The sequence below is a fragment of the Phyllopteryx taeniolatus genome, chromosome 2 (genome assembly GCF_024500385.1).
Source record: "Phyllopteryx taeniolatus isolate TA_2022b chromosome 2, UOR_Ptae_1.2, whole genome shotgun sequence".
Classification (NCBI taxonomy): Eukaryota; Metazoa; Chordata; class Actinopteri; order Syngnathiformes; family Syngnathidae; genus Phyllopteryx; species Phyllopteryx taeniolatus.
This window is the reverse complement of record NC_084503.1, coordinates 3,814,057-3,840,872: the sequence shown is the minus strand read 5'-3', so window position 1 is coordinate 3,840,872 and position 26,816 is coordinate 3,814,057. Positions and strand designations below refer to the sequence as shown.

The 26,816-nt window shown below is 40.8% G+C and overlaps 2 protein-coding genes across 3 annotated transcripts; one reads left to right on the top strand and one right to left on the bottom strand.

The window, feature by feature from the left end:
* Positions 1-687: 687 nt before the first annotated feature.
* Positions 688-21,606, bottom strand: dhx38 (DEAH (Asp-Glu-Ala-His) box polypeptide 38). Of its 2 annotated transcripts, none has more exons than XM_061754390.1 (27): positions 21,466-21,606; positions 19,125-19,453; positions 17,969-18,141; positions 17,405-17,551; positions 16,570-16,732; positions 15,477-15,595; positions 15,286-15,359; positions 14,606-14,761; positions 14,366-14,527; positions 14,165-14,272; positions 13,918-14,039; positions 13,648-13,785; positions 13,369-13,555; positions 12,203-12,388; positions 11,964-12,104; positions 11,755-11,865; positions 11,033-11,149; positions 10,786-10,893; positions 10,591-10,703; positions 10,284-10,492; positions 8,786-8,940; positions 7,380-7,535; positions 6,794-6,928; positions 6,512-6,637; positions 6,333-6,428; positions 4,420-4,538; positions 688-2,673 (listed from the first exon to the last, which is right to left on the bottom strand). In XM_061754390.1, the coding sequence occupies exons 2-27, from the start codon at positions 19,448-19,450 to the stop codon at positions 2,592-2,594; spliced, it is 3,729 nt and encodes a 1,242-aa protein (XP_061610374.1). In that variant the 5' UTR covers positions 19,451-19,453; positions 21,466-21,606; the 3' UTR covers positions 688-2,591. The 2 variants fall into 2 exon arrangements, with proteins under 2 accessions (XP_061610374.1, XP_061610365.1); XM_061754381.1 differs by lacking the exon at positions 21,466-21,606 and adding an exon at positions 19,750-19,908.
* Positions 21,166-24,857, top strand: LOC133468462 (cytochrome b5). The gene is made up of 5 exons (XM_061754401.1): positions 21,166-21,611; positions 22,517-22,645; positions 23,286-23,312; positions 23,409-23,437; positions 23,651-24,857. The coding sequence occupies exons 1-5, from the start codon at positions 21,444-21,446 to the stop codon at positions 23,730-23,732; spliced, it is 435 nt and encodes a 144-aa protein (XP_061610385.1). The 5' UTR covers positions 21,166-21,443; the 3' UTR covers positions 23,733-24,857.
* The last annotated feature ends 1,959 nt before the right edge of the window (positions 24,858-26,816 follow it).

Here is a 26,816-nt window from a genome sequence, read left to right as displayed (position 1 = left end):
GCCGCCTGCCTCTACAGGCCATCTTAATTCCCTCCATCATTACAGGAGACTCCTCGCAGAGAGCTTTTGGAAAAGGTGACTGCTGACGATGTCATTCACACGGACGATTTCCAAATGTCAGCTCGTAAGATGCGTTCGTCTCATTAAAGTTAGCGCGGTCCGTTTTAGCCGCGTTTTCGCCTGCCATTCTCAATCAAGTCCACTGGGAAAATAGAGGGAGGCGGCCCCTCATAATCATGCTTATTTGCATGCACGCAAGCCAGAGACAGTCAATCAGGGGACAAGAAGAAAGGATCCGTGAGAGAAAGACAACTTGAAGGAATGGCAAGTGCACCGTTTGTTGTTTTTTTTTTTTTCAAATTGATGCGTGCTAGTTAAGAGGTATCAGTTGAGAGACATCAAGAAATGCCAGTGTCACATAGCAGCACACAGCCTTTTTGTTCAACAGTCTCCTGACCTGAAGATTTACATAGTGGCGCACACACGATCCACCCACGTGGAGGCGAGCCCTTCATCTAAAGCGCGGCGATGTCTTTTGCCGCTGAGGGGCCTTCAAAGGCTCCCATCACTCATGTAGATGTGTGACATCTTTTTGAGGAGAGGAGTGATGGACCGAGGCTTTTCGTTTCTCTCTGATCCGCTTCACTTGCTCACCTCCGCTGCGCCATCACAAGACAACAACAGGAATAACCATTTCATTTTATTGTGACCATTGCAGATACACTACATGGAAAATAAAACTTCAAACTTTTAATCAATTCATAATTCATCAATTCCATTCTACCAACTTCATTTTTCTAAAGATCATTTTAATAATATCGAACTGTGAGGTCATACAAACAGTTTTAACGTATATGATAAAAAAAGAAAGTGACATTCACAGCATCACTGAGTGGGAACTGAACCCACACTGCCCACACCAAAGTCAGGCAAGTGTACCACTCCGCCATCAGCGCCAAGTAGTCCAGGAAGTGGAAAAGAACCTCCACACATTTACCTTTGTGGCTGATTTATTTTTACCAGGATGAAATATAACCGACAAATTTTCACTCATTGTCTAAAACATCCAGACGTTCAATCTTGAGGCGACATAATTCCGCACATCTTGCACACAGGACATATTAGGCTGTGAACAGTGGCTTGGATCAAATGTGGTCAGCCATTTTTAAACAATCCATTTTCCGTATCGCTTATCCTCACTAGGGTCGCGAGGCGGGCCTGAACTGGTCGCCAGCCAATCGCAGGGCACCTAAACAAACAAGCATTCGCACTCACATTCACACCTACGGGTAATTTAGTCTTCAATTACCCTACCATGCATATTTTGCGGATGTGGGAGGAAACCGGAGTACCCGGAGAAAACATGCAAACTCCCCACAGGCGGGGCCGGGATTTGAACCCAGGTCATCAGAACTGCGAGGCAGATGTGCTAACCAGTCGTCCGCAGTCCCGCCCAATCTGCAAATATGTTATATATAAACCCAAGCTATTATTTAAAATTGATAGTAACGTGCCAAAAAGCAAACCTAAACTTGGGATGGGCATTTTAATCAATTAGGTTAAAATCAAGTCCATTTTGTACTGTGGCAATTGAAGCAAAGTGGAGTGAGCTACTGGTCTGCATCAGTCAGATTCATTTGAGGCAATCTCAACTAGTTTGCTGTCCAAAGTCAACTGCTGCTTAATTGTCCGTACGTGCGAATGTGAGAGTGATTGTTTGTCTACGCCCTTTCCTAATTTTGACATCATCAGATGCTTGCTAGGCACAGACCCATAAAATAGGATACAAACTCAAACCACCTTGGAATATACAAAATAGCTAACATTTATTATTTCACTTTACACAAATGATTGAGCGCTCAGCCCGTTCATCTCTATGTTTAAAAATCTTTTAAAAAAGACCTTCACTGGGCCTGACCAGTTCATCTGTCGCACCGAAAGTTGAGTTTGTGTGCGTCACGTTATTCAAAGACATACCAAGAAGGATGTGGAAAATCTTTTGAGTGTGAAAATAACATTGTTGACATTTAATCTGATGTGGAGGTGTTGCAGAGCTATTTCATGTTGCAAAAAACAAGATTTGGGGAAAAAAAAAAAAAAAAAAGAGCCTAGGCAAAGGTGTTATGTGCAGGTAGCATGACAATACAAGTGCGACCACACTTGTGACACAAGTACAATGTGAACAGTGCTTGAATGTGTGGAGGAGCTCTTTATGACAACAACACAGGACACAAATACATGGAAACTACATCAGATCATCTGACATTTAGATGAATGTGGCTCCCTAATGCCCACAAGGGCATAATATTTTCTTCTTGAAGTCAATTATTTTAGTGAATGTACAGTAACATCACACTGTAGCCATCCTGGATTCATCACTGAAGGAGCTCATTTAAAAGAGGGGGGGGGGGGGGGGGGGGGGGGGGAGGGGAAGCGGTCATTTTGATGAGCCTTGTCTGATACAAGTTCTCTCCCTAGTGGCCTGTACATGAACTGCAGGTGCGTCTACATATGGCTGCCTTGTGCTGGTTCCCGTGATGGAGGTCTGGATGACCCCCCCCCCCCCCCCCCACCCCTCCCCCAAGGAGATTTTACAGTCCAAATCGAGAAGGGGTGCGTCGGGGTGTCATGGGGGCCTCTTCTCGTCTTCCTGGTGTGCAGATTCTCAATGACCTAAAGTGGACAAAAGACACAATTTGTGTATGAGGGATCTCGGAGAAGGAGCAAGAAAAGGAGGAAGGGGTGTGAGGAGAATGAAAAGAAGGTGAGAGGTTCACTGGAAGACTGTCCAGAGAAAGATACACGAGCGCCATCAGGGAGCGATGAGAGGGAGCGAACGAGTGGATGAGGCGTCATCCATCTTCTTTAATCGCAGATGCTTGACAACCTCACTCACGCACACGAGCCTCTTCTCATGAGAGTTTAATAGAATTCCATAGAACAAAAGCTATGAGTAGAAAAAAAATTCTAAATATATATACACACACTTTTTTTTTAACAAAAATGTATGATATACTCCCAGCACAGTGCAGCAGAACAGTGGCCACTCAAAAAGGTTTGCAATTGCTGATCGACGCTACAAGATGACAGAAAAGCAATTTTTTCTACGAGACAACGATATGGCCTGACGAAATGAAGCTCCTCCCCACAGTTCAACATAGTTGCTCGGCACCGATATGCCACCGGATGGCGCCAATTTATTTCTATATTTTTAAATGAATATTAATATATTCTGCAAATAGACAAATTTAGACTGTATTTTTTTGTGGCATAGAGGACCACATAATGTAGTTCTGGTAACTAGTATGGGAGAAAGTTAAAAGTTAGTGCAGATAGCACGGGTGGGGTTCCGGCCAATGGTCAAGAAGGGCATCAGCTATAAAAATTGAGGCATAAAAACTATGCGAGTTGAAACATGCCTCAAAGAAGATTCATGTGTGGCAAAATATGATTTGTACCAGAGCACATCCAACAGGTTTGTTGACTGTGTTGCAGCGGCACGACGCCTTATTTAAATATGTTTCCAAGTTTGTTACCAACAGATTATCACTCATTTGAACTGACTTGGGGGAGGGATAAAACATGGGTCACGCAAGAAATGAGTGCCATCTATCTATCTATCTATCTATCATTTATCATTGTCATTTTATCTCAGCTAATTAAAGGTGGGGAAACACTGATTTAAGGAACTTAACCCTCCACCTCAAGCAGTGATTAAAAAAAAAAAAAACTTCCACTTCCACTAGTTGGCATGACCACACAAAACAAAAGGAGTGTTGCCAAGTGTGCTTGGGCAGCAGCAGTGGGATCCCGAGGGCGTACAAAGTATTAGGAGGTGGTCACAATGAAGGCTGCCGAGACCCTGGAGATCCCGCCACAGTCATTATCACACATCCCACTTGCTGCCTAAATCTCATTCTAATCCCTTTCCTCCAGTGTGATTATTTTACACAAATTTCACACCGGCGTGGTCACACAAATGTAGATAAACCGGCGAATTAATTAACAATAAAGTTAGTTTTTAAATCTGTCTTTAAAAGCCTATTTTTTCTCTCTGTAAAGCTCAGGAATGGCTGTGAAATTAATTTTTGGGTCTAATTTAAAAATGAAGGTTCCCCCGCTTTCTGCGCTCTGCTGTGGCCCAATTTAAATTGCTGCAGTAATGGGGGTCAGCCAGGAGTCAATATTATTTCTTTTTGTCTCGTCTGCGGGGACCAGAGGTGAGAAAAGCTCATCATGAAGAGTGAGAGAGTCGGACGGCAGGGAGAGGGTGCGGATACGGCCTGGCGGCGAGGTGGCTAAATGAAACGGTTCTATCTCTGCTGTGCATAAAGAATGGAGAGGTGGGTTGTTGGGAGGGGGAGGGCGGCCGTTCGGAACCATTGGCGCGGACCGTCGACGCGACGGTCGGCCACTTACTTCACATTGCCAGTGTTCTTCCTCTCATGCTCATCGCGACGGCTTCGTAGCTGCTCCTCGGCCAACGCCATTTCCTCTTCCATGTTGTTGATTTCCTCCTTTGCCCGTCGACGGTTTTCCTGGATGTGACGCAGGCACAGAGAAGCGATAAGAGGAACAAAAGGAAGCATTGATGGAGGGACAAAATTATGGTGTTGGTCCCCCTTTGCAGTGAAAACAGCTTCCACTCTTTTAGGAAGACTTTCTATAAGATGTCAACAGTTTTTGTCCACTCATCTAGAACTGCAGACCCCAACCAGCTGTACCTGGAGCATTTGCACAATTGACACTGTTGCAGATTTTTTTTTTCCAAATTAGCCTCTTAATTTCTTAATTTTACAACCCCAACTCCAATGAAGTTGTGACGTTGTGTTAAACAAATAATAACAGAATACAATGATTTGCACATCATGTTCAACCTATATTTAATTGAATACACTACAAAGACAGATATTTAATGTTCAAACTGATAAACTTTATTGTTTTTAGCAAATAATCATTAGCATAGAATTTTATGGCTGCAACACGTTCCAAAAAAGCTGGGACAGGTGGCAAAAAAGACAGAGAAAGTTGAGGAATGCTCATCAAACACCTGTTTGGAACATCTCACAGGTGAACAGGCTCATTGGGAACAGGTGGGTGCCATGATTAGGTAGAAAAGGAGCTTCCCTGAATCGCTCAGTCATTCACAAGCAAAGATGGGGCGAGGTTCACCTCTTTGTGAACAAGTGCGTGAGAAAATAGTCGAACAGTTTAAAGACAATGTTCCTCAACGTACAATTGCAAGGAATTTAGGGATTTCATCATCTGCGGTCCAAAATATTGTCAAAAGGTTCAGAGAATCTGGAGAAATCACTGCATGTAAGCGGCAAGGCCGAAAACCAACATTGAATGTCAGTGACCTTCGATCCCTCAGGCGGCAACATACGCCGCCATCCAAGCAACGTCTTTTTCATGGACGTCCCTGCTTATTTCAGCAAGACAATGCCAAACCACATTCTGCACGTGTTACAACAGCGCGGCTTCGTAGTAAAAGAGTGCGGGTACTAGACTGGCCTGCCTGCAGTCCAGACCTGTCGCCCATTAAAAATGTCTGGCTCATTATGAAGCGTAAAATACGACAACGGAGACCCCGGACTGAAGAAAAGGTGATGTAACACAGTGGTAAACATGACCCTGTCCCAGCTTTTTTGGAACATGTTACAGCCATAAAATTCTAAGGTAATGATTATTTGATAAAAACAATAAAGTTTATTAGTTTGAACATTAAATATATGTATTCAATTAAATATAGGTCGAACATGATTTGCAAATCATGGTATTCTGTTTTTATTTATGTTTAACACAACATCCCAACTTCACTGGAATTGGGGTTGCACTTAGAATACCCTAAATAAAAAAGACTATCTTTAACCTGGAAACCATAAATAAAAACTCATTTTAAAGATAGAGATGTCTGATTTGCATTTGAGCTCTTCATTTGTTAACCAAACTAACTTTGTGCTGATGTTCGGAGTGTAAATGATTCAGGGTTTTTAAATTCAGCTTTTTAAAAATGTTGCACTTTTTTTTTTTTTTTTTAATGGCTGCTTAGTCATGTTGTCAGTTGGCATTCAGTGCAGCCAAGAGAAACTTTCTTGTCGTGAATTATTCGTGCGAAAAATGTTAATTTTACTTTACCGAAGTCCCTAAAAATGTGCTCTGAAACGCACTTCCTCACGAGGATCACGAATGCACTTCGGTTCCGGGGTGAGACAGTTGAGAATGCCTGACAGCTTACACGAAAGAAATGTGAACGTAAAAGTGGCTAGTGCAAAGATAAACAATGAGAAAACCGACCCAGAACAAAACGAGCATGTTTTGTTGAGCATTACCTGTCTGCTTCTCCCAGCGTGTTTGATACTATAAAACATGGGCCCCAGTTCTGCCAGCCACTCGCCATCCGCCGCAGTTACACACTGCATGTACTCCTACAAGACAAAGCAAAGAGTTACAATCAAATCATCATCATTTTCATCGATGCTGGTGGAGTTCTGCAGTTCAGAGGTTTCACCTTGGTAGTCATGACAAGCTCATGGTAGATGATGTAGTCGGGAGTGTAGCCCATACCGAACAGGGAGCTGGTCGGGTGAAGGTGACACGGCATGCCTGTCCTCACGTTCACATATTCGCCAATGCCCTGAGAGGGAACACATGCCAAAAGATTAATAACGTGCAACGGTTTCCACTACCTCAGACTTTAAAGCTTCCGGTTAGATGTTTTATCACCACTGTCGTTATGTTGCTGTAAAGGTGCCTCGGACATATTACCGCGAGAGAAACCCAAGAGAAATACCTTGAGCTTGGCGGCCTGGTGGAAGTAAGCAGCACAGATGCACTTCCTGATGATGTCCCAGTCTGAGCCGGACGATATTAAGTTCATCCTTTGCTGCACCATGATGTCTTTCAACTGGGAGCGCACCTCACGCACCTGGCACACAACGCCGTACATTGACACTTTCAAATCAATGTCGAACAATTGGGTGGCTGCTGTTTCATGCGCTCAAAAAGTTACTTTTGGTAAAACTATGACCAGGGCAAAGGCTTTGGGAAAAACTAAATGTTCTACTTTTGTCTTCACTTCATTTCTTATCATATCATCGCCATACTATTATCACATTAACAGACTCAAGTAGCCTTAAAGTTAGAGGGTGCCGCCTATTTCTGAGGAAATAGGCCAAAACAACAAAAACAAAAGCTAGAAATGCTTAAACTTGCCATATAGATACAATATCTGGTCATAATAACTAGTGGAACATGGGAGCACAGCTGTTACTGTGATGGTTAATAATAATACAAATATTATCTGCAAAGCTGAACAAATTGAAAATCATGTGAGGTGAGTGTTCATCCATTGTGATCAGAGTGAGTGGCAGTGCAACCTTGCGCATGGCCTTGGTGTGAATGAAGTGATCGTTGCACCAGATGCTGGAGTAATTGTTGTTTTTCCACTGCGTGTAGACGTTGAGGTACGTCAGGTGGTCACTCTCTGGCACGGAGAACTTCTCCCTGACCTGGTCGCTTTCCTCCTCACGGCCCTGCAGATAGACACATGCATGTGTTGTATTCATATATTAGTATCTAGTCTCCTGTATTTCTTTGAAACATATTAGATTAAAAAATGTCCAATATGGTCTGTCTTTCAAACGATACAATGAACGTCATTTCTTGTGTATAATGTGCATTTTTTTCCCCAAAGAATATTGTCAAAAGTCAATAGTGCGCATTACACATAGGTATAGGGGAAAATGGAAAAAAACTTTCACATTTTTTAAATGTATGCCGCCAGCTAGTGGTTATGAAAAAGCTGTACACTTTCTTTCCAATATGCCAGGGCCACCTAGAGGTTATGAGAAAGGTGGACACTTTCATTCTAATATGTCACCGCCACCTAGCGGTTATGAAAAAGGTGTAGCCTACACTTTCATTACAATATGGCAGGGGTACGTATGTTTGCATATATGTACAGTTGTGCTCATAAGTTTAAATACCCTGGGAAATATTATTATTATTAAATATGACTGGTGACTGAGCAACAGCCATAATTAATTTCTTTATGGTTATGTTTTGTTTAATGATAATGCATTTCTGAAATTCTTGACAGTTTCATTTGAATCCCATTAAAATAAAATGTGTTTCGCTTGGCCCTTCATGTTTTCTTTAAAGAATTGTGGACATCTTACAAATTCTGACTGGGTAATCAAACAGATAAGCACAACTGTATGATTTCTCATTGACTAAATACTGTAAAGGTAGGGCTGTGAATTTCAAAATAAGAACAAGTAAATAAAAAGAAAATATTACGTGTTCAAATAAAGTACTTAACGTCAGAATAATTCTTTGAAAAAAACTAACAAAATACAGATACTTCATGTTTTGATCATATGCGTAGAAGCAAAACATGCATTGTTAAAAATGCATTATAAATAGGTAGGTAGAATGGTATTCCAGAATTTTGAGGTCAACTTTGGGGGTGCGTATTATACATGGGTGCGCATTATACACAAGAAATTACAGTACTATAAAACTGTTACAAGAGTACAAGTGTAATTAACTAGAAATTGCACGATATTGTATGTTATGTAAGATGATTTAGTTTGCTCTCAATCCATTTTAAACACTTTAAATTGGTTAATAATGCGTAAAGATTTCAGACAACGAGGGGACAGTCCGATAGTATCGATTTGTAAAAACATATGACATTGACCATATTTGGAAAAATAAGGTTTTAGTTTAAGACAGAGTTCATGTTTTCAATAAACAAAATGACCTAAAACATGACAAGCACCTTAGGTCTGTAAAAGATGGCCGGTACGGACAACATAGAAACGATGATGAGGATGTCGGCGCTGCAGCCCATGTCGCAGGACACGATCAGCATCTTGGACAGTGCCGGGTCCAGGGGGAACTCCACCATCATGCGGCCGGTCGGCGTCAAGGAACCTGCGAGCACGGAGATTGAATCATACATAAAGAATCATTTAGTGTCTGACATATGAGCATGTACAAGATGAGCTAAGCTTCTTTTCCATCAAACGCCGTCTAGCATGAGGAGAAGACATCATAAAGATACTTATTTTTCTGTCAAGTGTACGAGAGGGGGATGAACTACTGACAGTTCCGAATACTCAAGGCGAGGAAAAAGCAGTGAGATCAAAAAACTTTGCCAGTTCTGATTTGACTGATTAGATGACAGAGACTAAGAAGGTTAGTCTGAGGGAGAAGCAAAGAAGCAGAGCAGCCACGTTAAAGGCAGGTAAACCTTAATCTGAGATAATCTGCTGTTAACACACCATGCAGGGAATCATCAAAAGTCCCTCTTTAGCCCCAAATCCCTGAATCCTTGGAATATGGCTGAGGACGAGACAGAAGTGAGGCTGGACCAGTTATATCAAACATTGGATAGGTTACCAGGCAATTACTTCGCTGGCTAAACCTGCAACTAGCTCATCCAGACCTGTTTGGCGACGCTGCATTTATCATTAGCGACATGAATTTAAAGGCGAGCCAAGCAGAGCTGAGGGGGATATCTTGAAGAGATGATCAGTACTTTTATTTTGATCTCAAAATGAGGCTGATTGGTGGCATTGGAGCCCAATATGTGAGGCCTGGCATTGAAAAAAAATCCTTCACTGGTCATCATGGTATAAATCATGTTACAGTCACTGTCTAAAATAATACTGTTTAAAAAGTCACAACTCCACAATTTGAGAAAGGAGGGATGAGAAAACACTATGACAAGGATTATTATATTGGATGTAATCTGAAATGAAACCACTAGATGCCACTAAATCTCCTTTTGTTCTTGTTTTTTTTTTTGTTCAATTAAGAAAGCATAAATCCAGTCAACAAGCTTAACCCTTCCAAAAAAAAAACATCAGAGAATTGTTGCAATAAGTACAAAAATAACATTTTTATACATACTGCAACAATTCTACTCTTTGATTTTTCACCTTAGTATTGAATGACAGTAATCAAAGCACAGTTAGGAACTGAACATTTGAAGGTAAACTGAGAAATCATGTCGCTCATTCAAAATGTAGCCATATTTTAGAGGGGGGAGAGAAAAAAAAGTTTGGATGGACACTTTCAGAGAGTTATTAACGTATTTATAAGCTAATATTGTTTGTGGCTTCGTGTGGTGTACATTTCACCGTTGTGAAAATGATGGTCTATGACTGTAAAGGCGCAATTTTTGAAAATGGTCTAATAGTGGAAAGTATGAGATTGTGCCGCATACCCAATACAACGCAATGCGCACTAATATCACGAGCCTTTTCACGCACCAGTGTTATCGAGAGCTCCCAGGATCCAAAGCTGGTACATGGAGTTGAGCATGTTGTCTTCGGGTGGCGGGTCCATGAAGTGGAAAAGGAGCAAATCCTGAACACCCAGCGACTTCAACAGCAGGACCACATTGGCAAGGTTGGTCCTCTGAATTTCCGGTATGGTGGTAGTCAGCATCTCATTCTTATAGGCGCTCTGAGTGTAGAGCCTGGGTGGGAAGATATTGTTGAATATATTGTTAATAAAGCTTAGTTTTAGCTCTTCAGTCCAGTAAAAAAAAAAAAAAATAATGGATCGAATCAATACCTGTAACACTGCCCTGGTCCTGTACGACCTGCTCGTCCAGCACGCTGGTTCGCATTGGCTTGGCTGATGGGATATACTTGTAGAGCATCCATTCCAATGCGAGGATTGAACACCTGTTAAAAAGTGTGGACGATAACATATCCTATTACATTGGAGGATTACTGTAATTACGAGGGATCTGAAGCGCGAGAATACCTTAAGTTTGCAGTATCCAGCATCCACAACAAACATGATACCATCCACAGTGAGGGAAGTCTCTGCTATGTTTGTAGCAACAATACATTTCCGAACACCGTCTGGGGCCTAAGAGGGTGAAAAATGATGGTTCTGACCATTTTTTATCACTTGTCTCTATTGAACGAACGCTGACTAATATATGGGAAACCCAATCAACATACAAAAAACATGCAATAAGTGGGGGAAAAAAATAAATAAAAGAAACCTTCTGGAATATTTTGGCCTGTAAATCAGAGGGCAGCTGAGAGTAAATCGGCAGCACAGCCAGAGCAGGAGCGTTATCCAAATCCTCCAGTCGTTCCACAATCTGATCTGACGTCACCTACATGAACAAGGATATTGATTATTACGTAACAAAACCTTTCAATCAGCAGCCATGACATTAGGTACACCTTATCCAATACAGTCAACACAGGTCAAATTGTTTAGTTTTAACTGATAACGAGCTTTGAATCTCGCAATGTTTATTGTTGTGGTTGTAGTTAGCAGGTGCGTAAAGGTGCACTGCATTATACCAAGAATGATATTTGATACAGTTATTGCATTGCATGACATTCAATTGTATGTACAGGTGCAGCTCAATAAATTAGAATATTGTAAAACAATTCATTTATTTCAGTCGTTCACTTCAAAAAGTGAAACTCACGTCATAGTTTTATTAAACGCATGAAAATACTTCAGAGAAGGTCAATTCCTACCTAATTTCTATATTAAAAATCATTTTAATTGTTCCTGTGTAATGTTGCAATTTCTTGAGATGGAAAGTTTTGTTTTTGTTTACTGTAGGCCATCATCAAAATTATATTTAAAAAAAAAAACTGTGTATCGCAATTCTATATAACTATATTCACTTTTTGAATCGAACGACTGAAATTGATGAATTTTTTTTTTTTAGATGCACCCGTATCTAACTGCCTCGTCCCTCACCTCAATATCCTCCTGACCCGGCATGAAGATGAGAATGTCACCGACCAATCCACTGAGGTGGATCTGCAGGGCCTGTTTCACTGCTGCCTCCACGTAGTCCTCCTGAGGAGTCTAAAAAGCACAAAACAAAACAAAATAAAACAAATAAATGTCCATCAGTGATCAATGTAGTGTTGACAGGGCAAAGCCAAAAAGGACAAGTGTATAACCTTGCTAAACAATATGTCCACTGGAAATGTTCTTCCCGGAATGTGGAATATAGGTACATTGCCGAAAAATGCAGCAAATTTGTCAGAGTCCATTGTTGCCGAAGTAACAATGAGTTTCAAGTCTGTGCGTCGAGATACAACCTGGTAGAAAACACAAAAGAACAAGAAAATGAATCGGCACGTGCAAGGACGCCTTCATGTGTTCGAAAACAGGCCAAGCGTGGGACAAGTGAACTGACCTCACGGAGCAGACCAAACAGCACGTCGGTGTTCAAAGACCGCTCGTGAGCCTCGTCCATGATGACAGCGCTGTAGTGGTCCAGGTCAGACTCCCTCAGGGACTCTCTGAGCAGGATACCGTCCGTCATGTACTTGATCATCGTTTTCTCACACGTGCAGTCCTCAAAACGAATTGCGTAGCCAACCTGCGCGATACACGACAATCCTTTCTATGAGTTAAATGTCCTAGAACACACATGGACTTTGGCCCTCTGCTGGGGTTAACAATCCATTGGAACAATGTTTATAATAATTATTATGTATCGTGGATAAACAGTTAGTAAATGAGGCAGCAGTAGCTGATCTTTATGGTGGGTCACGGATCAAGTACTGCTGCGGACTGATGTATAAAAAATTTTAAAAAATCTGTAATCTCATTCTCTCTGTGCTGTGGAACACAAATAATATACTGCAGTGTGAGTTTAACTTTCCCATTAAGTTTATATAATCATATTAATAATATATTTTAAAAGAGAAATACATTTTAAATGTTAATGTCATTTTGGCAAATTGGCAAATTTCTACTTTTTTTCCACTAGATGACAGTGTTTCCTTGCTGATGCCCGTTCCAGCTGACTTTGGGTGAGAGGCGTGTTACACACTAGACTGGTCGCCAGTTAATGACAGGGAACATATAGACTGGTCCATTCATACTCACGGGCAATTCAGAGTCTTCAATTAATTTAATGTGCATTTTGGAATGTGGGAGGAAGGTGTATTAGCAGAAAGTTAACGGGAAATCACAATGAAACAACGAATGATGAGGTAATAACGACGTAAATACATATGGGCTCGTGAAAAGTTCTGATGACGCTAGCTGGAGTAAACCGCGTACAGCACTTTTCAATTTCTGAAAGAAAACCTTTATTTTTAAAGAGTTTTACATTGGCTCCACTTTTTAGTCCAAAATGGTGCTTGTCAGCTTTTGCATTCGCACTTACATATTGTTTTAGGCATCGATTTACAATTTCACTTTGTTGTTATCAGAATTGTTATCAGAATATTTATCAAAGTTAGTGTGGTTAAAAAAGGTTCATTCAAGCGTGTTCTTCCTAAGCGCACCACCAATTCAAAAGGGTGCAAACATCACATGGAGGTCAGCTAGTTAGGCTAGTTTGCCTTTTACCTCTTCTCCTAGGTTGGTGCCTATCTCCTCACTGACTCTCTTGGCAACACTCATGGCCGCCACTCTGCGGGGCTGAGTACACCCCACCATGCCGTAGCTGGTGTAGCCATCCTCGTGGAGGTACTGCGTCAGCTGGGTGGTTTTCCCACTGCCCGTTTCGCCAACAACAATCACGATGCTGTTGTCCCTGAAAGACACAATTGATCATATAACTTCAGTAAAGGAATGTAATCTTGGAGGTGGCGTGAAGCGGGTTTGGAATGCATGTATATTGTGTACCTTATGATGTTAAGAAGCTGCTGCCTCACAGCAAAAATAGGCAAGTACTGTCTCTGCTCCAGAATGGTTTTCTTCTTGGCAAACTCACTGCTGGCCTGGCTCTTCTCTTTCATGTGATCTGCGAACTTCTGCTCGGCTCTATAAAGTCAAGAGAGAAAGAAACCTCATTTAAATCAAGACAAACGGTCGGAAGAATGAACACCGCGGATCTGTGAGTAAGACACGGGTCACTGGCTTGTGAAATGCCAAGAACGAGCCGGACGGACCAACCTGTAGTCTACTTTGCCATCCTCGCCAACCTCTTGGCCTCCAGAAGCATCGTCTTCTTTCTTCTGGATGCCCATGATGTCCCCCAGCTTAGTGCCTGCCAGTTCCCAATGTTTGTGCTGTGCCTGAAAACATATTGCATTATTATATGATGCTGATTACACACACAGTGTAGTCGTAGTATAAAAAGCAGCTTGGTACCCCTCCTTATAATAAATGTGTAACCAATTCAATTGGATTAGCGACCTACCTTTTTGCGTTCTTTCTGCTCACGGTGTTTACGAACAAGCTGACTGCCCTTGCGCGAGATGATGGCCATGTCGGAGGTTGCGTCTTTCACAGGGATGATGGGCTCTGGCTACGGTCACAAGGCGAACGCACACATTCAAGTCAAAAGGTTTAGATAAATAGCTCATTTGCATTCTGCGAAGCTAAGCCAATCTTGCTTCACCTGTTTAGTAAACACTATTCTTCCATCCAGGAAGGGAGGGACCAAATTGTGAACCAGCAGGTGAACCTTTGTAGCATTGTCCTCCTCAAAGTCTTCATCCACCTCCAGCCTCTGCACCACACCGCTGGTCAACATACGGTTGGTCTCCCAACGCTCATTGTCCTATTACCAGAGAAACAGCCTGTTAGCAGGACAAAGCAACATAAACACTTGCACAGTATGCTATAGAGTTAAGTTAACCTCGTTGATTTGTCGTTTCTGCGCGGATATTCGTTTCTGAGTCTGCTTCTGAAGAATCTGCTCTCTCTTCTTGATGTATTCATCAGACGTGGAAGTGAAGGGGTTGTGGAACTCATCATATCCTTCGTCCATCATGTACCAGTCTCTGTCGGCTTGCTGAAAACAGTGGATCAATTACAATTAGTCAATGGTGACTATGCGCAACTTATACTATATACATGCAAAAATATACAACAAAGCCCAGAGTTTTATGTACTTATCTTCTTGTATCATAACTAATAAATAATTAACAGATTGAATAAAAACATATGAATAGTGTTAAGAATGTGCTAATGACTATACAGTATAACTGGACATGAAAAGAAATGATTCTAAATTTATGTCTGGCTGGACTCTTACTTGCTCAAATACTACAGTGCATTTAAACAGAGGCAGACTTCCAACAAATGACTCGGTTTCTTATTTTTATTATATTATAAACTCTCCAAACAACACACACACACAAAAAAGAGAAATGTGTGCTGGTTTTCACGTCACGGGTATGTTATGCAGCATTTTTTCAAAACAAACTGCAATGTCCTTTTTTTCCAATATCATGCAGTTTTAATACTTGGTATCGGCGAGTTCTCAAATGTAATTCAGTCCATCCTTAATAAAAATAACATGCTCAATTAACCAACCTTCTGATCTTCTTCCCACTGCTCTTTCTCGTCCTCGTTGTCAAATGAAATTCCAGGCCCACCGTCTTTTTTACCTACAAAAAAAAAAAAAGTAAGGACTCTAGTAAGGAATCTTTCGTCAAAAATGGCTTACAATAATATTTTCTTTTTACTTTGGTTGAGGGTTTGGAGGGGTGGACAATTGTTGTTACCTTTTCCTTGGGATAAACGAGGTGTGGAACCTAAATGCTTTCTGTCATTGGCCCACTCGTTGTACTTGTAGGATGGGGTGGGTAGGGGTGTGTCATCTGCGTAACGGCCTCTCACTGACCTGAGGTCAGAGCAGAGATTACATTGTAAGGAATGAGACAACATGTGCAAATAATCTTTACCCGAGTGTGAAAAAAATTAGGGGTGTCCCATCCGATCTTTGAGATCGGAAATCGGTCCGATGTTAGCAAAAATAAAAACCAAGGATCGGATCGGACTGGATCTAAAATCTCCGATTTTACCACGCTTAGACAAGCACTCCATTCATGCTCCGTTGCAGCACTTCTATCCAGCAGCGCCCGGACGGCATGCACAGCCCACGTGCTCACAACAACAAGTTGCTAAGGGGCTAACATAGTAGCAAGGAGTAATAGTGACTGTTGCTTGCTTAAAGTAGTTTATTGACACTCCAGCTGAAGCTTACTGTAAAACTAAACAGACATAACAAAAAAATTACATCTATTGAATGTTCAAATATGTCACACACTTAGTTTCTTTCTTCGTTTTTGTGCACAAACATCTCTAGCTCAAAGCTAACACACAATGAGTGAAAAGCACCTTTGATGCGCTCACGAAAATTAGCATCGAAACCGCGGCACTTATCGCTCTCAAAATAATGAATATTGGTACATTATGTAACCCATTGGTTAATAATAAATGGGTCAGTTTTTCTCATACCTACTGTTGCTGATTGTTGTTCTCTGTCTGAGTAATATCACTTGTTCAAGCCCTTTCCAACAACTGCTATAAAAGAAGTAAATTAGGTATGAGTATTGCTGAAATCGGATCGGACCGATATTGGTATCGGTCAAAACTCAAGGCTGCAATATCGGTATCGGATCGGAAGTAAAAGGTTGTAAAGGGACATCCCTAAAAAAAAAAACATTAAATAATATAGGTTAAAGCAAAGGACAGCATTTTATATACAACACCACAAGATGCTAATGCGACAAGATACATTATCACTGCCAAATAGAATGAATTTTGAAAGTGGTACTTTTAAGTCATTGTATGTTTCCAAAATAATACGTTCACCTGTCTCTTCTCTCGCTCTCTCGCCCCGAGTGCCGACTCCGCTCCGAGCGGTCCGATTCCCTTGCAGAAGGAGCCGGGGAGGGAGACTCCCACTGAGAATGCCGTGTACTAGCATAACCGCTGTCGTCTTCTTCCCAGTTGGAGCGCGAAGGCGTAGAACCATCTGTTTAAAAGAATAATAATGTTTTTATTTTCACTAGATATACATTATAGTCAAAGATGTAAAACCATACAACAAGGAGGCTTATTGTTTAACCATTCTATTTCGTGAATGGAACATATTTGCCAGTCACTATAGTCTCAATATTGTGATGGTATATGACAATTTTATACCGTGTCAAAAAAGATGATTGCTGATGGTACAATATGGACCAGCCCTGTGATTTGCACAAGTGCTACTCTACGATATATGGAAAACCATTTCAGCATGTATTTGATATCCTTGCTATCAAGCATAAAGGGACAATATGCAGCTTCCAAACTGCCAGCATTATTTGAATGTAGCCTCATTTCAGTCCCCTCCGGTCCTCTGCCCCAGTACCAAGATGTAGTCGTCCAACTAGTATGCAGAAATGTCATACAGAAGTGTAAAGACACAGTCATTCTACTTGTGCGACTTAGTCATGTTACTATTGCGCCGAGTTGTTTCACTAGTGACAACAAAGAGTGTATTAGTACATGGACTTTAAGATTACCATCAATGATATACATAAATGCTTAAACAGCTTGCTATAATTATCAATACACATTTTACAATTTGCACACATGTACGTTTAGCACTGTCCACCCCTTATAGTGTGAAAAATGAAAAAAAAAAAGAAGAAGAATAAAATACCTCTGGGGCGCTGCTGTGGTGTTTGTGGTTCATCCCGCCTGCTGCCCCGGCTGATGCGATCCGACCAGCCATCTTTCTGTGAGCGCTCACTCCTCTCGCTGCGGTGCGAACGATCCGAGCGGCTGCTGGAGCTGCCCTCTCGGGTATCTCACAAGAAAATGGAATGTTAACATCACAGCTGAGAGCCAACAATTAGCTACAAAAACTAGGGATGTACCGAAATGAACATTTTTGGTCCAAACCGAAAACCAAAAATGAGTAAACCAAGGCCAAAAAAACAAATGCGGAAATAAATTATTCTGCCAATTATTAGTCAAATTGCATTTATGGCTATGACTTTGTACTAACCTAACTAAAACCAATGCATTGCAATTGCATAAATCAAAATTAATGCTTCAAATAATAAATCAATTACAAAATAAAAACATTCATTAAGCATGGCTGGGCGATATGGGTGGTAAAAATAAATAAATACAAATTCAGCCAAATATTTTTCAGTTGAAAAGTTCCAGTGACTGAATTTTAGGTGCCCCCCTAACCAAAACACGATCTCTTCAAAATCACCTCTTTCACTCCGCCGATCTCTGCCCTTGTCTTTGTTCCTGTCATCTTTGGAGGAGATGTAGACGCCCTGCTCCCGTCTGTCCTTTTCTCTCTGCTCGTGTCGGCGACGGAACTCCTCGCTGACCCCTCCAGGACTGGAAGGCGTCTCTGAGCCACTCGTACGGTACTTCCGGCTGGCGTGGTGAAGAGACAAACAGTACAGAGACAATCATCTACAGCCGTGGTTCTCGAAAAGTACAAGTAAATGAAATGGAATACAAATGTATTGTACTGTAGTTGAAAGTTAAATACAACAGAACTCTACTTAAAAAACTGTAATGTACTGAAAAAGTAAAAAGATGTACTGTACTGGATTAAAAAAATAAGTTTCAACCGTCTGTATGCGTAGCTACAAGCACCATTTTAATATGTTTGTATTTTTTATGTTTTAAATGTTGACATTTTTATTTGTATTTAATTCAGTGATTCTTGGGTATACAACTACGAGCTCCCACATACGACTGGTACTCGCACCAAACTTTGAGAACCACTGGTCTACAGATAATACACTTGACGTTCAAAGTTTTCCTAATGATTATATTGTTTAAGTCGTGCTGATCCTATTGAAGGTGCCATATTTTGCCAAACGAACCTTTTCTAGTATTTGGGAGGGAATATTGTCTGTATGGTGCTTTAGTTAACACGTGAAATATGAATTAAAATCGTCCACGCATTCCTGAGTTCCACACGTTTTTCTGCCGAGAAGCCTGAAATCAGGTCATTCGAATTTCTCGAGCTTATCTACGTCACTAGCCAAGATCTCCGCCTTCCCTTTCCGCTCCCGAGCCAGCGGTCGACATAACAGACACGTGCTGTCACAAGTGGGTCTTCTACATAGAGGCAACCAATCAGAGGAAAGCGGGAGGTCTTAGCCAAATATGGACAAAGCGGATACAAAACTGGGTCAAACAGAAGTAGCTGTCAGAGGGGCCTTTTCTGGACACTCGTATTACAAAACCAAGGTGTTGCTTTTTTATGAAATGGACACTTTTATATGAAGTTCATGTTAAAGAGTCACTCTTTGGGAGTCTAAATGGCCAAAATACAGGACCTTTAAGGTATCACATAAGAAGAAGAGTTTTATTATACTAGTATATGTGCTGTGTAAAGCACTTACTTCTCCTTTTTATCCTGCCCATTCTTTTCATCATCTTCATCGTCAGAACCAGAATCACTTTTGCTTTCCTCCCAGTCCTTGTATGAGGAAACCCTGGATTTTTTTCGGCCTCCGTCCTCGCCACCGACTTCATTCTGTTCTTTACTCTCTCGCTCTTTCCTTTTCTGAGCCGCCAGCAGATCCAAGCCCAGCAGAGAGGTGCGCGGGGTAGGAGCCCGAAAAACATGATGTTCTGCAGCAGCGCTCTTCTTCTTGACTATCAGTCCTCCAACTTGGACTTTGGGATCAGTCCCCTCCAGTCTATGCATGGAGTCATCGTCATCCATTATCTGCGAGGGGAAATACATACACCTTTAAGTATTTCACAACTGAATCTAAAAGGTACTATGGACTGTGTAATCGACATTCAATTATATACGACATTCTATCATGTTAATGACAGCGATCAAAACAATTAAAATGAAAAAAATACATAGCAAAGAGTAGCGATAGCCTGCGAGCTGGTTAGCTACCAGCCCTGAGATGGAACAACGTCAGAAAGCTTAACGCGTGTTTCTTTGCGGCTGAATTTATCTAACTCACAAATAAAGTGAAAACAACGGGGGTTGTTATCAAATATCCAAACCTGCGTGGCTGCCGTAGAAATTATTACTTTGAAAGCACGTTCGTCAACCGAACGCAAATGTTTACAGACAAGGGAGCCGCCATTGCTATTACTTCTTCTTCTTCTTCTTCCGGAATGTCGGCCGACTGGACATGTTCAGCGCACTGCTGCCCTCTACTGGTCGACACTAGTGTGAGAAAGTGTTCCTGATTTCTTATTTTTTTGGCATGTTTGTCACACTTAAATTGTTCCCATCATCAAACAAATGTAAACATTCGTCAAAGACAACACAAGTAAACACAAAATGCAGTTTTTTTATTATTAAGGGTGAAAAAAAATAATAATAATCCAAACCTACATGGCCTTGTGTGAAAAAGTGATTGCTCCCTAAACCTAATAACAGGTTGGGCCACCCTTAACAGCAACAACTGCAATTAAGTGTTTGCGATAACTTGCAATGAGTCACTTGCAGCGCTGCGGATTAATTTTGGCCCAATACTCTTTGCAGAATTGTTGTAATTCAGCCACACTGGAGGGTTTACGAGCATGAACCGCATTTTTAAGTATTTTTTTGGGTCGACAGCAGAATTCATGGCTCCATTTATCACAACAAGTCTTCCAGGTCCTGAAGTAGAAAGCAGCCCCAGACCCTCATACTAGCACCACCATACTTTACCATTTGTATGATGTTCTTTATCTGAAATGCGGTGTTACTTTTACACCAGATGTCACGGGACACACACTTTCCAAAAAGTTAAACTTTTGTCTCGTCAGAGTATTTTCCAAAAAGTCTTGGGGATCATCAATTATTATTATTATCATTTTTTTTTAAATAATCACCGACAACATTGAAAGGCAGTGAGGTAGACATTTAGATTATTTCCCTTTATGCACAAGAAAATGCACATCCCATGATGTCGTCAAACTGGAAAATTCCATTAAAGGGCGAGGGCAAGTCTGAAAGACTCGGTGAAAGGTCACGTCGTAAAGTTCTAAATAACAGAACACGGATTAAATGTTGCTGATGTTAAAACTATCGAGATGAATTATTTGTTTTATAACGATGTCCAAAGTTGTTCAAACATTTTGCAATGTTGTGCCGGTCAATTGTAGAGAAATTAGTTATTCGTTTGAGCTTGTTATTGCGGAAGACGCAGAAGACAACAATATATATTTCGACTACATCTACTTATTCCGGTTCATAATATATAGAGACTAAGAAATTAGATTAAGTACCGATTAAGAAATGAATTGTAGAGTAATAAATTAGAATAACCCCATAAATGAACGAAAACGACAATTTGATGCAAATGTCTGAGGAGCCTCGACTATCAAGTATGCGCAATGGCAGCGCAAGTTTGACATTTTTTCGGTCATGTGATCATCAAGTGGTTGAATTTGATTGGTTGTCACTCGAGAAGCCTCCATTTGATTGGCTAGCTGTCGAGGTTGCTCGGTTTGCACGGTTGCTAAATAGCACGGTGGGCATTGGTGGTGCCCCTTATCTGCTGATGTGCGGGGGTGGGAGTGTTTTGAGTTGAAAGCATAGCTTTGTATGCTTAAGTTTATGTTGTCATCTTTCTTACGACGTCTTTATCGCTGTTAGCCGTGTCCGCAGTGGGAGCGCGTTTTAAACGGAGCTAGTGGCTTTGAGTCAACCCCCAACATTGACGGGCCTGTTCCTTTGCAGCAACAACAAAAAAATAAAATAAAACATGGGAAAGGAAGACGACCTACCTGCTAATGGCGAAGACAACTGCAAAAGCCTAAAAGATGATGTCCAGCACTACACATTAGAGGATGTACGAGTCCACAACATGAGCAGCGACATATGGCTCATTATCCACGAGAAAGTTTATGACGTTACGCGTTTCCTCGAAGAGGTGAGGCACAGCTTCAAAAGTGGACTTTAGTATTTTTTTTTATTTAATTTCATTTTTATTTGTTGGGGGAACCGCATTGTTCCTTAACCGCGTTTTTGCTTCGAGCATCTTCATTTCGGCTAAGGCTACTTCCTGGAATTAGGCGAGGATTCGCCTTGTCATAAAATGACTTTTGACGTCCATTGGCTATTCAAACTGCGCATGCGCGCCTGGCCAGGTTACTTTCGGTCATACTGTGCAGGTAAAAGTGCGATGTTGAGCAAGTGGACGTCGCGTAACTAAGCGACGCAGTTAATTATCGTTTGCAACGTGATACATTATTCACAAGACGTTTTAATAAACGTCTTAGTGTATTGATTTGAACGGAGCTTTTGATTATAACCTCAATGTGCAGAAATGAACTTTGCTTAGAGCCTGTCACTAATGGTAAATAATAAAATTAAATTTCATCACTAATGCATATGATTAGTTGTTTTTTTCCCCCTGGATGAATTACAGTATACAAAAATATATCTTCTCACAAAGAGGACTCACTAAGTAACTCGCAGTTATATAATACATATATATAATCACAGATTACGTTTTACAGTTAATACATTCAAAATATACATAAATCTAGTTTTCATGAATGCCTTTGTAAACAAATGATTTTAATTGCATTTTTAAAAAATGTCTACTGAAGAGGTACCTCAGAAGGAAGTGCATTTGACAATTTGGGAGCGATGGGCTGCACGGGTCTGTCGCCTTTCGTTTTTAACGTTGTCTGAGCGTCATTATTATAAAAACCAGACTCCGTGACCTAACGGGGGAATAAAATGACACCCAATTCAATTCCCCTGTTTGACATTTACTGAACCATGGCCCTTTTTATGATTTCTTTTTTTTTATTAATTTTTTTTTTTTAGCACCCGGGGGGTGAGGAGGTGCTGCTGGAGCAGGCCGGTACGGATGCAACAGAGTGCTTTGAGGATGTGGGTCACTCCACAGATGCCAGAGAGATGCTGCAGCAGTTCTACATCGGGGAGCTTCACAAGGTAAGCGTCATATAGCAGTGCCAGAGCGAAGCCTCCATTCATGGGTTTGAAATGCATGGGGGGGGGGGGGGGGGCATGCAAACTCCAAACAAGAAGACCGCAGCCTTGTTTCGAACCCTGAAGCTCAGAACTGTGAGGTATGCCTTTATACCAGGGGTGTCAAACTCATTTGTGTCACGGGCCACATTGTAGTTGTGGTTTCTATCAGAGGGCCGTTAAGATTTTGAAATCATATAAATATTGAATCACCTCCTTATATTATTACATCGACGGCAAATTAATCGATGACTAGTTTGTGAATCGAAATTCAAGGGTAATACTATTGTTTAAGTTACTGTATTGTAAAAGAGGTTTGGTAAGAAAAACATGGTTGGAAATATTTATTCCATATGACAATTTTACAATAATAATGATATAGGATATTTGTATACCACTAGAAACTACAACCCAAAAAAAACAGGCCATGTTAAATACCTCTCTGACAGTCTCGTCAAAATAAACACATTTTAAAATGCAGCTTTTTTATTGGCTCACATTGGATTATGCAGTTGTACGTAATGTTGTGGCCAGTGAGTGTAAAGTGCACATTTTGTCACGTGTTCTGCCACCGGTGATGTAAATGCACCGATTGTCTTTGCAGGATGACATAAGAGAGGAAAAGCCAAAGGTAAGAACAGTATTCTCATAATCGAACTTCATAGAGTTCCAAACGAAACATCACTTACAAATGTCTTTTGTTTTTATTTTCTGATTGCCGCCGCAGGATGAAAACGTCACTTCGGGAGAGTCGTGGTCAGTCATCAAACTTCCAAATACCTTTATATTCTTTACAAATAATGTAGCTTTGTGTTAGTATGCACCAATAAGATAATGTATATAATTCTGGAAGAGGAAAATAACTGCTTTAAGTAGTGTATTTTTTGTTCATGTTATGACATCATCACCTTTGATGAATATAAAATATTGTAAGAGTAATAGTTTTGGTTTTTTTTACCCCCACCCCAGCAACTCCTGGACCACATGGGTGATACCAGCCATTGTTGCGACCATCATTGGCATCTTGTATCGCATCTACATCTCCTCTTGAGTGCCAACGTTCCCATTTCCCCCCCTCGTTCTTTTCATCTGGAGGCCTTGAAATGTTTGACCAAAACCACCTCGCACAGATCACCCCTCGAACCGCCTGTATTCTTGGCAACAGGAGAGGGAAGGCAGCAATTGTTTGTCTCCCGTCACGTCGACATCCACCAATTCCAGCAAACAGGCAGTCGAGGAGAGACTTGATTAAACTCACTGCCTCCAGCTTCTTTTTTTCATTATCTTTTTACTTGTCCTTGTAATTGTTGTATTTAACTATGCATCTGTTTGACTCAATTTGGTCTGTGTTGATTCATTTGTTCACGCATAAAGTTAGAATTAGGAACTTCACATAGGAGGAAACAGCATTAAGCTTTTTGATCTAATCAGGATCATGTTATTATTAGACGCTTTTTCTGAGTTGCGTTTATGCGAGAAAAAAAATCACTTTAATTACTGCAACAGTCCAACTGTTTTGTGCAATTTGTTGCCAGACTTGTTTATGCGTAATCTAATCATTGGCGTTACAGTGCTTTTATTTATAAATTTTTTTTTTTTACCCATTTCCCTGAAAATAGTCAAATAAAATGCAACTCTATACTTTTCAAGGAAGAATATAATATTCAAGTAGGATTAGACTTAACTGTTCTCTTGTCAAGTACTTATGGCTAAAGTATGTAGTCTATAAAAAAAAACCAATATGGCTAAAAGGGGGTAATTTCCTTGTTTCTCATTGAGCTATAAATTCTAACCTGTCCTAAATATTTCTGGTGATTTGTACTGGCAACTGCTGAGTTGGTTCTATGCATCGATTTTGATTCTGTCCGCAAATATTAAAAGGCAAGCATATTTTAAAAATGTTGAAAATTTGTAAGGAATCGTCTTTAATTGGTGTAGCAAAATATCACCCAGCCATTTGGGATGTTGTACATTGCTGTCATTTGAGCGTCTTGTGCAAATCGGAAATCCATAATTGGCCTCTGGCGCTGTTTCAGAAATGTAGGGTTATTACTTGCTGCTGTTTACACGTCATCATACAACTTGCAGGAGTCTACATTTACTATGCTGACAGCTCTTGTATTTTATCTGCCATCTCATGTCATTAAAAGCCTGCTTAAAATATTGAAAAAGAAAAGTATTCAGCATTGTTTTAATTCTGTGAGAGCCACAGATTCTAAAATGTCCATAGGTGTGAATCAGAGTTTGATTGGTTGTTTGTCTACACTGTATGTGCCCTGCGATTGGCCGGCGACTAGTCCAGCCTCTCACTCGAAAGTCAGCTGGGACAGACTCCGCCTCGCACGGGTCGTGACCCTAAAAATGACGGCCGCAAGCCTGATACAAATTGGAACGATGGACTTAAAATTGTGGACAAGTTTAATAGATTTTCTAATGAACTTAAAAGATTTAATAGATAGACTCGTATGACACCTGGAGACAGGCTCGAAAACACGGGTGTCAAACACAAGGCCCAGGGGCCACACGCAGCACTTCTTGCTAAAATCTGTAACAAAATTTCACATGGTCATATGTAATAAAGAATAATGTTTCAATATTGCAAGGATTTTGGAGTAACCAAACCCCTTTTTACAGTAACTGAGCAAACTAATATCCTTGAACTCTGATTTCAAAACTAGTTATCCATTAATTTGTTGTGTATAACAAAGAGAGAAACCGTAACTACGTTTCCCGTGGCAAAAATGAAGTCGACACCAAATGACCCCAATTATTGCAAAAGGGCTTTCGCCAGATGTCAAGGCCGACGTCAGAACTGCGCCACATTCTTTTTATTCATTGACAAGTAATCAATGGCTCCACATTGTCACTCCCAACCGTTAATTTATCACATAATTAGTTTCTCATCCCCAAGCGGCTGTGTAAATAGCATCTCTAATCATTACAGCCACAGGGCATGTGCACTGATTAATATTCTCTTATGTTCGTATTATGGGCCCCGTTTCCTTGAAATATTCATTAACTTAAAAAAAAAAAAAGTTGTCGTATGTCAATGACTGCGTGCTTCTGATTATCTTGAGAACTGGATTGACCTCCGACAGTGTGGTCAGCAGGGTAAATGATACTAAAATGTCTGAACATTGACTTGTAACCCGTCCATTTTCTATGCGACGGGCAGTGATTTATCAAAATTGACGGATTAGGAAATTCAATCGCTTAAGCAAGGCAAATTATTGCACCACATGACCGAACAGACAACAATATTGAAATTCCCACTTTGCACTTATAGTAACTTCCATTCTTCTTTTTTGTCCATTCGTCCAGAAGAATATTGATGAGATCAGGAGTTGCTGATGTTGGCTCACAATCTGTTCTAGTACTTCCCAAATGTTAGACGGTACCAACCTGTCCAAATGGTTAACTGTGCTACTGAAAGACAACATGATGACCAAAGTGATATGTGGCCTTCACGATGTATTTTTCTTTCCTATTTAGTATTGAATTTGTGCTCGTTACTTGCATCCAAGTCAACAGGGACGGCCGTTCAGAATGATGCATCCCTGTTAGGAAGCACCTGTGGGAGACTAGGAAGGCCTCATCAAAACATGAGAGCCTGTCAATTATTTCAACGAGAGGCGAGGCTGCTAATGCACATCAGTCCTGCGAGACTGGTTGCAGCGAAGCTCGCGAATGACTGGAAAAACACTTAGTGATGCCGAAAAAATAGACAAAAAAGAAAAAAAAACATGATTTGTTTTTCAAAAGGTCAACTTCACATGATACATGCTGGCCATGATTCGTTTTTTGCACGAACCAATGTTAAGATGTTATTTCACATCTGCACTCAGGGACTCTTTGTAGCTGAAGACGCACACCCATGTCAAGAGGGGCATGACATATTTTCTGTCCTCTGAGAAATATCCCACGAGTATTATAAAAGCTTTGACAACTGCCTAAAAGCTTCACTAAAACAAGCCACTTCTCCCCCTGGAGGACTGGAAGGTCGTTTCGTAAAAATTCATATGCTTTCCTGCAGAGTCATCTTCGGTGGCACCGAAGCTGGAGTTTGGCACACTACAACAAGATGAACAGTGTTCTTATTAAAAGGCACAATACATGCAAGAATGTTCATTCCCCA

Excerpts from the sequence above, each read along its gene's own strand:
- dhx38 (XM_061754390.1), bottom strand. The coding sequence starts at position 19,450 with ATGGATGACGATGACTCCATGCATAGACTGGAGGGGACTGATCCCAAA. Across the intron at positions 15,360-15,476 it reads TCGTTTATCCCAAGGAAAAG|GTAAAAAAGACGGTGGGCCT; the intron begins GTAACAACAATT and ends TTTTTTTTGTAG. Across the intron at positions 6,638-6,793 it reads ACCAGGCCGCCAAGCTCAAG|GGCATTGGCGAATATGTGAA; the intron begins GTATTTCTCTTG and ends GTTCCCTCTCAG.
- LOC133468462 (XM_061754401.1), top strand. The coding sequence starts at position 21,444 with ATGGGAAAGGAAGACGACCTACCTGCTAATGGCGAAGACAACTGCAAA. Across the intron at positions 23,313-23,408 it reads TAAGAGAGGAAAAGCCAAAG|GATGAAAACGTCACTTCGGG; the intron begins GTAAGAACAGTA and ends TTGCCGCCGCAG. Across the intron at positions 23,438-23,650 it reads GTCACTTCGGGAGAGTCGTG|CAACTCCTGGACCACATGGG; the intron begins GTCAGTCATCAA and ends CCCCCACCCCAG.